This window comes from Aspergillus thermomutatus (genome assembly GCF_002237265.1).
Source record: "Aspergillus thermomutatus strain HMR AF 39 chromosome Unknown NODE_36, whole genome shotgun sequence".
Lineage (NCBI taxonomy): Eukaryota > Fungi > Ascomycota > Eurotiomycetes > Eurotiales > Aspergillaceae > Aspergillus > Aspergillus thermomutatus.
In genome coordinates this window covers 98,652-110,331 of record NW_020798085.1, presented here as the reverse complement: position 1 = coordinate 110,331, position 11,680 = coordinate 98,652, and the positions used below count along the sequence as shown (strand labels likewise).

The 11,680-nt window shown below is 53.3% G+C and overlaps 4 protein-coding genes across 4 annotated transcripts; 3 read left to right on the top strand and 1 right to left on the bottom strand.

The window, feature by feature from the left end:
* Positions 1-204: 204 nt before the first annotated feature.
* CDV56_108416 (NAD(P)-dependent alcohol dehydrogenase) lies at positions 205-1,456 on the top strand (the record flags this gene model as incomplete). The annotated part of the gene is made up of 2 exons (XM_026762035.1): positions 205-255; positions 314-1,456. The coding sequence occupies 2 exons, from the start codon at positions 205-207 to the stop codon at positions 1,454-1,456; spliced, it is 1,194 nt and encodes a 397-aa protein (XP_026616722.1).
* A 192-nt stretch (positions 1,457-1,648) lies between these two features.
* On the bottom strand, positions 1,649-4,932 carry CDV56_108325 (uncharacterized protein; the record flags this gene model as incomplete). The annotated part of the gene is made up of 6 exons (XM_026761944.1): positions 1,649-1,920; positions 1,982-2,424; positions 2,476-2,525; positions 2,898-3,320; positions 3,368-3,690; positions 3,741-4,932. 6 exons carry the CDS (start codon positions 4,930-4,932, stop codon positions 1,649-1,651), a joined length of 2,703 nt encoding a protein of 900 aa, XP_026616721.1.
* Positions 4,933-6,324: 1,392 nt separating this feature from the next.
* CDV56_108267 (putative 2-deoxy-D-gluconate 3-dehydrogenase) lies at positions 6,325-7,270 on the top strand (the record flags this gene model as incomplete). Its single annotated transcript, XM_026761886.1, has 3 exons — positions 6,325-6,456; positions 6,540-6,755; positions 6,821-7,270. The coding sequence occupies 3 exons, from the start codon at positions 6,325-6,327 to the stop codon at positions 7,268-7,270; spliced, it is 798 nt and encodes a 265-aa protein (XP_026616720.1).
* Positions 7,271-9,649: 2,379 nt separating this feature from the next.
* Positions 9,650-11,515, top strand: CDV56_108149 (ferric reductase family protein; the record flags this gene model as incomplete). The annotated part of the gene is made up of 1 exon (XM_026761768.1): positions 9,650-11,515. One exon carries the CDS (start codon positions 9,650-9,652, stop codon positions 11,513-11,515), a length of 1,866 nt encoding a protein of 621 aa, XP_026616719.1.
* Between the last annotated feature and the right edge of the window lie 165 nt (positions 11,516-11,680).

Sequence of the window (11,680 nt, the reverse complement as noted above, 5' to 3'; positions counted from 1 at the left end):
CGGTTCAATTCCCGCTGCGGAGCAAATCCGTGGTATGACCCCACGTTATTCAATGGCCGACGAGGGGAAGAGAAGACGAGCAACCACAGTGAATGGGGTGGTGATGCATCGGATTTATCATGAAATTCTTTCATGAGCCATGAGAACTTTTTCTCCTCCAAGGTCCCTCTCAATCTCATCGACATCGAGAGTCCATCAAGCATCATGACCACCACCACAGCGCTCGTCCTCCACGGCGCCAAAGATCTCCGCCTGGTATGTAGCAACCTCTGGTCCTCATACAAACACAGCTCGATACTAACCCAACATCCAGGAATCACGGCCCATCTCCCCTCCCACCGGCTCCGAAGTCCAGGTCGCCATCCGCGCAACCGGTCTCTGCGGCTCAGACCTCCACTACTACAACCACGGCCGCAATGGCGACTTCGTCGTGCGCGAGCCCATGTGCCTAGGCCACGAATCCTCCGGCACCGTCACAGCCCTCGGACCAGACGTGACAACCCTGCAGGTCGGCGACCGCGTCGCCCTCGAAGTCGGCCTCCCCTGCCGCACCTGCACCCTCTGCCGCGCCGGCCGCTACAACATCTGCCCGGACATGAAGTTCCGCAGCAGCGCCAAGCTCTTCCCGCACCTGGACGGCACCCTGATGGAACTCACCAACCACCCCGCCGACCTCTGCCACAAGCTCCCCGACACCGTCTCCTACGCCGGCGGCGCCCTCGTCGAGCCCCTCGCCGTCTGCCTGCACGCCATCCGCCGCTCGCACCCGCCCACCGAGGCCGACGTGCACCGCGCCACCGCGCTGGGCGACCAGTCCGCCGCGCTGATCTTCGGCGCCGGAGCCATCGGCCTCCTCCTCGCCGCCGCGCTGGCCACCTCGCAGCCCTTCACCTCCATCGTCGTGGCGGACATCGATCCCGCGCGCCTGGAGATCGCAGCCTCCCTCAACCTGCGCCTGAAGACCCATCTCCTCCCCAGGGGCGGCGACAAGGCCCACCCCGCGCCCGCCCCGGACGCCCCCAGCGCGGAGCACATCGCCCACGCCATGCAGAACGCCCAGCGGACCGCGGCGGCGCTGAAAGAAGCGCGTGGTCTTGCGGCGGGGTTTGTGCGGGTGTACGAGTGTACGGGTGTGCCGGCGTGCGTGCAGGCGGGTATCTACGCTGCGGCCCCCGGCGCGGTCCTTGTGCAGATCGGGATGGGGAACCCGATTCAGACGCTCCCGGTGGGCGCGGCGGCGCTGCGGGAGGTGGATATCATTGGCACGTTCCGGTATGATGGCCATGCGTACCCGGCTGCGATCGAGTTGATGGCCAGTGGGAAGTTCGACCATGTTGAGAAGCAGGTTGTTACCCATCGGGTCAGACTGGAGGACGGGAGTCGGGCTTTTGCTCTGGCTGGGAAGGGAGTGGATGAGGCGGGAAGACCTGTGGTCAAGGTTGTGATTGAAAGCTAGGATGCCTCTCTTGTTCGTGTTTCATTCGGCAATGTATACCCTGTTCTTGACCAACGATTGTTTGAGATATTGATGGACAGGACGAGGAGCAAGCGTAAATTACGAGCTACATATGTGGCGTATAGAAGATTAACCACTTGCATAAGCTTGGGTGACATGCACTTGCGTTTATTTTCCTGATATATCTTTAAACTACTTTAACCCTCCTGCCAGCAGCAAACTCTGGCCAGTCATGTAGCCCGTCGTTACGAGCATGCTCACAACATTAGCCACTTCCTCAGGGGTACCCAGTCGACCAAGAGGAATCCCCGCTGCAACCTCAGGGATGGCTTGAGCGCTGGGTATCATGCCAGTGTCGCCGATCATGGCCGGTGCCACGTCATTGACACTGATATTATATTCAGCCAGACGAGTCGCGAGATTCTTCATCATGCCAGTCATACCGCCTTTCGAAGCGGCGTAATCTATCAATAACAGGGTCAGCTATGCGAGCTTCTTGTCGAGCATGGAGACTTGGGCACTTACGACATCCATTGATTCCACCGCCGTACCCAGCAATCGAAGACATAAAGACGATTCGACCCCACCGCTGCTCCCTCATATGGTCGACAATCCCCTTCACCAGGATGAAGGAGGCCCGCAGATTCACGTTGATGGTATAGTCAAATTCTTCCAGTGAGATATCCCAAACCTGTGGGATGCGCTTGCCGTAGCCTGCATTGGACACAAGAATGTCCGGTCGCTGTCCGTGCTCCTGGTCGATCTGTGCGAACATGTTCTGGATTTGCTCTGCAGACGCAACATCGACCTGGTGGATTGAAATGCGGAGTGCATCGGCGCCATCTGCTGCCGATTGACTGGATCTAAGCTCTTTTACAAGCGCATTCATTGCCTCGAGGTTGGTAGAATACGTCAAAGCGAGATGGACTCCCTTCTGAGCCAGCTGACGAGCACAAGCAGCTCCAATCCTAGCAAAAGCGTCAGCATCGGAGACAATACACAAGTAGATAGATCCTCACCCTCCAGACGCCCCTGTGATGAGGGCCAATCGGCCGCGTATCTCGTTCAACTGCGCCATTGGTAGATAGTATTAAAATGACATACCAAACATATGATCTGCATCCGGATTGAGAACGAGAGCCAGACTAAAGAACAACCCTCTGATACTTTGACGAGAAGATAAGGCGCCCCTCGGCTACCAACTTGGCAGCTGTGCTTCATCGGAGCAACTCCCGCGTATCAAGTGCCCCGCAGCCCCGCATCAACAGTGTGGGGGTGACAGAGCACAGAGGAGAGCTGGAATCACACGGATACAGAGAGATTTCCGGTTCTAGCTATGTGACCCACGCCAAAATCATACGACTGAGGAATTGTCCGTATTTCGTGTCAAATTCCCGAAGCATGCTTTTTAAAACAAAAGGTTGCCGGCCATGTCACCGACCCATGGTGACATCGGCCATGGCTGAGAACGGTCCTGCCCTGATTGATACAAATCAGGCTCTTGCTGGAATGCATGAAATGCTAGAGTACCAGTTCCTGGCATTTGGTCTCCAGACACAAAGTCTCCGACTGCTTCGAGATCCAGCCATGAAAAGTCATTGGCAGGACTGAAATGCACATAATTACTTTGCTCCGGCAAGCGATTGAGTGTGTTCTGCATCAATAGATCGCTGCTTCGATGGGTTGCCGTAGGAGAGACGGCGGGCGCAGGCTTAGACTGCCACAAGAGTTCCAAAAGCCGTGCATATCGAGCCCCAATGTCATCTGGCCCGGCACTTGCTCGCTTCAGCACCTCAGTGGTGCGAGTGACCAGTTCTCGCACCTTCGTCTCCTCAGAGTTCAGCATGACACCGAATGAACGCGCCTGCTATCGGTCAGTTCATACTCGAATTGTTTGGACGACCATCCCACCTTGTATAAGAAGACTGCTGCATAGATGCCATACAAGTAAAACCTCAGAGGCATAAAATGCAAGTGCTTTTCCGGATGCACTTCGTCAACAAGGATAGTCAGATACGCTTTCGCAGCGTCCACAGACTCGTAAATGAAGCGCGCATCCTGCATTGATGCCACATTGTTGAAGGTCGCGCGCAAATGCTCCCTTTGCGAGTGATTGTTGTTTTTATGCTTGGAGACCAGTGACTGGGAGATCGCAGCTTGAAAAGCGAATGCGTTCGTATAGAGCCTCAGATACTCGTATGACAACTGCAACGTGGCTCGCATCGGCGTGGAACCTGCAATACGTAAGTGATTGACAGCGCAAAGCATATGGGTTAGGCCATACAGGGAAGCGAGCCCCAGCGGGACTTCCAACGGAGAATGGCAAGGCGAAAATCGTCCACGTATTTCACGTAGTCGCCCATGAGCATCATTTGATTGCTGGCCCGCATCCCGGAGTAGAGTACATCGTGAACATTGTTATAGAGTTGCGTAAGATCCAGTGTCGCCTGGAAGATCTTTGCATAATCTTCCTCATCGCTCTTGACAGGTTGTAGGGAAGGGAAATCCTGACTGACAAGACCCGTCATCGGTCCTGGACCTCGCGACCAGAAAGCCCGCCCGATACGGACGGAAATCAGACGGTCGGAGATGTAGCAGCAGGTCCACGCCAGTCGTCTGCGGGCTTCGGTCTCCGTATCCCCCGAAGCATCACCCCGGAAGGACGTCCGATCCAACCCAAGGAAATAGCCCGATCGCAGAGCAAGCCCGACATGCATCCAGGCGGCTCGGTCCTCCTCGCCACGCCCAACTTGCTCGATCCGCGGCCGAAGACCCTGGGGTTCCCACTCGGCGAGAAGGAGTAGCGCCTCGACGGCTTCCACATCGCAATCAGCACCAGCAGCAATGCCGGAGATGAGTTCATGCATGTACTTGGAGCAGTATTCGTGGATTTCCGGCCGTTCGACCAGGTCTTTGGAGGCAATGGTCAGCACCGCGGTCAACAAGTGTTTCTCGTTAGTGGCAAAAGCGTCGAGCGCATGGCGATCAAAGTATTTTCGCGGCACCAGGGGAAGATAAGGATGAAAATTCTCGGCGTAACGAGCCACAAGCTGCCACACTGTCCCTGGGTCCAGAGACCTTGCCTGTACCAGCCTGTAGGCTTTGATACCACTGGTTGGGTGAAAATCCGTAGCTGCGCCATTCTGAAATACCGAGAAGGATGGGAAGCCGGTCGGATCTGTACGCGCGGAATCGGGGTGGGTTTCCGGATTCAAATCATCGGTGCCTCTTTTCGCTATGCCTGTCAGACATTGCCAAGCATCAGACGGATTTCGCGGTACAGAACCGATGGAGGCCGTGTCTTCGTCATCCACTGAAACGGAGACAGTCGTTGGAGGGTTCGGCTGCACAAAGACGATCGGGTTGGAGTACGAACTAGACGCATTCTGCCGGCTGTCTGAGGTGGACGGGCTGGTTGTGTCCATCAGCGATTCTATTCTCGTGGACAAGTCAGTGCTGGGAGTGAAATTTTTCATCTTGTTTTTGCGAATACGGCGTCCCCCTCGGTTTGAGCCCCCAAGGACACATTCGCGGTTGTCTCGAATACACCGTTGACATGGTGGTACCCCGGGACTGCCACTGCTGTCCCTGTTCACTTTGTTAGCGCAATGCAACGGCGAAAGACAGTTGATCGATGTGACATGTGAATGCTGGGAACATACAAATCACACTTGGATTTACGCTGTCGGCAGTGCAAACAGGCTCTTGATACGCGCTTCGCTGAAGAGTCGGAGCGAGACTTTCGCCTCGACCCTAAGGTGTCTCCCAGCGGAGGAGACTGTTCGTCCCGTTCCATTGCTGCTCAGAGAGGCCAGAGATTCAGGTCAGAATGTGGAAATTTGGTAACAATAGGACTTAGGCCTCATTTTTCTCATCCTTGACGTGGTGCTGGTGAGGCTTGGCATAACGAGTCCATTAGTGAGGTAAATGCAGTTCACTGGTCTGGTTCGAGATAAAAAAAAAAAGGACGACGCCTTTGGACCCCAAATATGATGTACCTTTGATCTATCGACAGACAAATAGACATGGATGAAAAGGCAGCAAAAGGTTGAGTCTTTCAGGATGAAGCTCCTCGGAAGGTCTGGTCGCCAAGGCACGAGCGCCTTGACCCACAGTATGAGATTTAGACTTCGATCACTTCGATGAGAGCAATAAAAGCGGACTCCTGTCCTTCGAGCACTTGATTCACGAATGATGTTGACGTGTTTGTAAAGGAAAAATGATATCTGGGGAAGATGATTCGGGGTCTCACTAGTTGGGAGCAACTCGATTACCAAGGTGGACTCCGAAAGTTTGGGGGTCATTGTACGAAAGGGTAATACGAAATGCTAGGTAGATACCTTCCTCTGGTTGCTCAGGATTCGCCAACGCATATTGTGGCATCCGATTTCTCTACAGCTGATCCCACCGAATCCAATCCTCACACCTGTGAGAGACATGGGATCATATCAATTCTAACTATCGATCGTTGTCAATTGAAGGCAAACAGTGACTTGGTTCCATTGTATTGTTCGACGGCGATTACACCCCGGATTCGGGTATGGTCAGCGTACCATAACAATACAAGCCACGTGCTCTGTATCCAGCAGGTTCAATAGCCGACGGCAACGGCTGTATCCGTTTTGGGCAACAGGCTGGATTGCCCCGCACGTGGGGGACAACAATGAGGAACAGAGCAGGTTGATATTATTTATGGCCATGGAGCGTCATCAGGTTGCGATAGTGAAGTCTCCAGGTATATAGAACTTTTTCTGAAGTAAGCCACTGCTGCGCTTAATCTCCAGCATCTTCTTATCAATATCGATTTACAACAACCAGAAACTTTAGTCTGCCCAATTCTCCTACATTGAGCCATTGCAATCGTCAGAATGTCGGCAACTGTTCCTTCATTATTCTCTCTGAGCGGAAAGACCGCGATTGTGACAGGCGGGACGAGGGGTATCGGCCAGGCAATGGCTTTTGCCCTCGCTGAAGCTGGTGCGGATATTATACTGATCCAGGTGCGAGCACTGGAATTAACTTGCCTTTAGCGTGGCGAGGGATGAGCTACGTATGGTAGAGAGTACTAATCGGTATCATCTAGAGAGACGAATCAAACACATCAACTCGCGATGAAATTGTCGACCGGATCGGTCGAAAAGCTTGGATTCATGTGGCAGAGTTGTCGAAACGAGAAGAAGTCAAGGAAATCATCCCAGCAGTGACAAACAAAGGACTGAAGCCCGACATTCTCCTCAACTGTGCTGGCATTCAGAGGAGACACCCTAGTGAGAAGTTTCCGGACGAGGATTGGGACGAGGTGTGTCAGACGTTCCCCTAGTTCTTGATCCTTCCGAAGCTGATTGCGTCTACGAAATTCCTTAGGTTATTGAAGTCAACTTGACCTCTGTGTTTACACTGTGCCGTGAATTTGGAGCCTACCTATTGGCTCGGGATGCGTCTGAATTTCCTTCCGGTCGCCGTGGTTCCATCATCAATGTTGCGTCGCTTCTTTCTTTCCAGGGTGGCATCACCGTTCCGGCATATGCAGCATCGAAAGGCGGCATTGCACAATTAACCAAGGCCCTGTCCAATGAGTGGGCCAGCAAGGGTATCAATGTGAACGCCATCGCTCCAGGATACATTGACACGGACATGAACGTTGCCTTGATCAACGATGCCAATCGGAACGCTGGCATCATGGCCAGAATCCCAGCAGGCCGATGGGGGAAGCCGGAAGATTTCAAGGGTGTTATTGTGTTCTTGGCGAGTCAAGCAAGCAACTATGTTTCAGGGGAAGTGATCTGTGTTGACGGAGGTTGGATGGGCCGATAAAGGGCGTCGCAAACATTGGCTCTTCCTGAATATCGATATGTTAATAATAGATGACCACCGTATATCACTATGGAAATGATAGAAGACTCGGACTATTACTCCGTAGTTAGCTGACTGAGAGCTCTCAAAGCCGGTCAGGTCACCTTTGCTCTATGTTATACCAGGCGATGGTCTTGAATAGATTTAGTGTCCGTAGCCAGTGTCTGGGCGCTTCCGAGAAGTTCCAAAGAGATGACGCCTGGACCATTGTGCAAGGTAACTCGTATCTATAGGTTGGCTGTGTGGTGAGAGTGAGACTGTATCCATTCGCCATTTAGCCAGGTATGGGCCGTTGACTCGTCATAACCAGGCAGACCCGTTATCTTCGATTCGAGACCCTTGCTGAGAGAGACTCTGGAGCTTGGCAACACTGGCCATGAGGATAGAGACATATTAGAAAGCGTCAGGAAATGATAGGAATGAGACATGCCATGTGGAATAGATTAAACTATTGCTCCTAGTGCCATTTCCGCGACACCGATGTCACATGTGGCTGCATTAGGGAAAAAAAGACTCGGCGCCAACCGCACACTGTCTGTTCCCCCCCTGTATCTATCTACTTCCTTCGGGTTAGCAAGAGAACTGAACTGTCTAAAGCAGCCACTGTTGTTTCATCTCGATAGAAAGAAAGCAAACGGGAACTGGCGAGTTGATTCTCCTTCCTGGCCCAAGCTCCCGTCAACTGTCCGAGAGCACTGGAAGACTTCAAACTTCCAGTGGGTCTGTCTGTCACTGTTAAGCCAATAATCCAATCTGCAGCGGAGGTTTCACTGTGAGCTACCTAATATGAAACAGCTTCATGGTACCCTATGACCAATCTATTAATTACATGGTCTTCGACTTGGCACATATCCACTCCATGTGGCCAATTCAGCGAGTCTACTGGTGAATGACAATGAGGACAGGCTGTGAATTGCTGCTGAAGAGGGGCTGGGCGCGTCCAGCTCAGCGCCTCGCCACCTGAAGATTGACTGTTTGTATGGCCAGCGATGCGCTGTCGGTCGCACATCATCTGCAAGGGCGCTTCTTGTGCTCATCGTCATCGCCCATCAGCGACCTGAGATTCAATTTTCCCGGATCAAAGGGAGCCCAGGGACCTCGAGAATTAGGGCAGAAACTGCAATCTGGGTCGAGTGGCACGACAGACGCCCGTCTTGGCTTTAGATATGAACTCCTCTCCCAAGACCACGCCATTTGCCTCAGGAAAAGTAGTAGATATGGGGCTCACCTCCCTTTCTACTTGCGTTTCAGAATGACAGCTCTGCAGGACAGTCTGCTTTCTTGGTTGGGTTTTCCCGAGCTTTTTCTTCTTTTCCAACTGCCTTGTGGATCTTCTCTTGAGATCAAGGTAGCTTTCCCCTCGGGTTCTTTTTTCTCTTGTTTCCTGTTGATTTCGTTCGTCGTCGTTTATTAGAATTCGATATTCACTGTTCTGCTTCAGCTGGCTCTGATCGTCGCATCAGGAGGAGATCTGCGTTCATTCCAACTCAATAGCATTTCTATCCATTGTCGAACCTCTTGGCAGGTTCTTTCTTCCATCAGAGACACACTCTTGCTTGAGCATCTGTTGTCTCCTTTCGTTCCTTATTTGTCGATCACTACCTGTCTCAGAGCTCATCACTTTGCATCTGCAAACCCAAGGGTCTGCAATCTGTTGTAGGATCGACGTCATCGATCGTTGAATACTTTATGACGCTGAGCGTCTTCTAATCTTCTGCTGAATACTGTAGCGGACGATCATGCACTTGGGAGGTGAGTGTCACTGGAATCTCGAAGGCTGCCATGGCATCACACCTCGCGGCATGGTCAGAGACCATTTGTGTCTCTGATTTGTGTCTCTGATTCCGTGGTGCTTGCGCCTCTGAGACGTCGAGTCTAAATGTCTTCACGCTGTGGTATTGACATTCTTTGGCTTTGTTAGACACAATCGTCCTTGAGGATCTTCTTTATTCGCTCTCCAGTTGAAACAATCACCATTGTTCGAGCTGTGCCATAACATCGCCAGCACACAGTGATTCACTCTGAGAGATCCACCCGGGACTTCGCTCTTTTAACCCCAAGTATTCTTGTTCTCGTCGGTGCACTCACAGGGTCTTTGTCGTTCGTCAGCTTCGGTCAGAGACTCATAGTTGCCCTGTACAGCGTGCTTGGTCTCCACATTCCTATCGTTCCCCAGCCATCGGCACTTGCATCTCCACTGCGTAAAAACAGCATTGCCTGCTCTTAACTCTTCCTGGCTGAAGGGTCTCTTCACTTCGTCATTCTTTTCTGTTTGGCTTTATTTCAACCCCTCGACGGACTACACGACCACTCTCGACTCCGGCTTATCCAGTCCTTCCCATGGATGACCTTCACCAACACATCACTGCCCGCGGTCATGGGATAAACACTACCTACGTTTACGAGTACTCGCGAGGCCTCGGTGGGGTCAATGTTCCCAGAGATGTCATAATCACGCGGATCATCTACTGGTCCGTTATCATAGGAGCCTTGGTAGTTTTCTGCGGCCGGATTGCCCAGATCAGCCATGGCTATCTGCGACATATTACCTCGTTGACGGCGAGTCAAAGACAGCAAATGTTCTGGAGTGTCGAGGAGTCACGCTTGTGGGCAAATATCAAGAAGCACATTCTCTATGCACCTCTGGGTCGCAAAAGACACAATCGGGAAATCCAGCTATCCTCGGCCATCAATGTGGGTACCCTGCCGTCGAGGTTTCACTCGATCCTGATTCTACTGTATGTCGCCAGCCAAGTGGCTTATTGCTGTTTTTTGGATTATGCTGTGAACGAGAAAGCGGCTCTTGTTGCCGAGCTTCGTGGCCGGTCGGGCACTCTGGCGGTCCTGAACATGGTGCCTCTTTTCCTCCTCGCGGGTCGCAACAATCCCTTGATCCCACTCTTGCACATCAGTTTCGATACGTACAATCTTTTGCATCGATGGCTGGGCCGTATTGTTGTGCTCGAGAGCGTGGTCCACACAGCGGCTTGGGCGGTCAATGCGTGCGATGAAGAAGACTTCTCTCGCATGCTGGTACGACTCACCAGCACCCCCTTCTTCACCTGGGGTCTGGTTGGAACCGTTGCGATGGTCTTCCTGTGCCTCCATTCTCCCTCGCCGATCCGGCATGCTTTCTACGAGACCTTCCTACATCTGCATCAGCTTGCTGCCTTCCTGGCCTTCCTCGGCGTCTATGTGCATCTGGACCTGGACAGTCTTCCTCAGATCCCCTGGGCCAAGGCCATTGGCGCTATTTGGCTGTTTGACCGATCAGCTCGGCTGCTCCGCTTGCTGTATCTCAACTTTTCACTCAAAAAGGGCACGACAAAACTGGTCGTTGAAGCGTTGCCCGGTGAGGCCTGCAAGGTGACCTTCCACCTGCCCAAGCATGTCCGCATCAACCCTGGCGGTCACGTCTTCGCCTACATCCCGAGCGTCTCCCTGTGGATGTCCCACCCATTTTCAATCGCCTGGGTCGAGCCGAACAATTGCGTGACTCCTTCAGCCGCGCCGGACAACGTCATGAGCCCCATGACCCCGTCGCTCCTGGAAAAGCAGACCGCCCTGGACCTCGATGACTACATGAGGGGCAATCAACAACCCACCTCCGTCTCCCTCATCGTCGGCGCCCGTCAAGGCATGACCCGCAAGCTGTACAACAAAGCCCTCGCCGCCCCGCGGCAGACCCTCTACACCACAGGCTACATCGAGGGACCCTACTCCTCCCACGCCTCCAACATGGGCAGCTACGGCACGGCCGTCCTGTTCTCCGCCGGTGCCGGCATCACCCACCACATGCTCTTCGTGCGCGACCTCATCATCCGCGCCGCCGAGGGCCGCGTCGCCACGCAGCAGATCTACCTCATCTGGTCCGTCCGCAACACAGAACACCTCACCTGGGTGCGCGACTGGATGGACCAGATCCTCCGTCTCCCCGGGCGCCGCGAGATCCTCACCGTCAAACTCTTCGTCTCCAAGCCCAAGAGCAGCCGTGAGATCGTCTCCCCCAGCGCCACGGTGCAGATGTTCCCGGGCCGCTGTCGACCCGACGTCGTCCTGGACGAGGTCATCCCCAAACGGGTCGGTGCGACCATCGTCTCCGTGTGTGGGCCGGGCGCCTTTGCAGATGAGGTCCGCGCCGCTGCGCGAAATAACATCGGCAAGGGCGCCGTGGTCGATTTTGTCGAGGAGGCGTTCACGTGGTAGAGCTCTAGCTGGATGTTCTTGAAGCGTTGATGTTCAATGCTGTCCGTGTAAGGGCTGTCAATTTGTTTTCTCTTTCTTTCTCTTCATTCTTTGTTTCTCATTGTCCAAAATCCCCTTACTTTATCATGTACATTAATTTCAGATTCCTTGTGATTATTCTCTCGT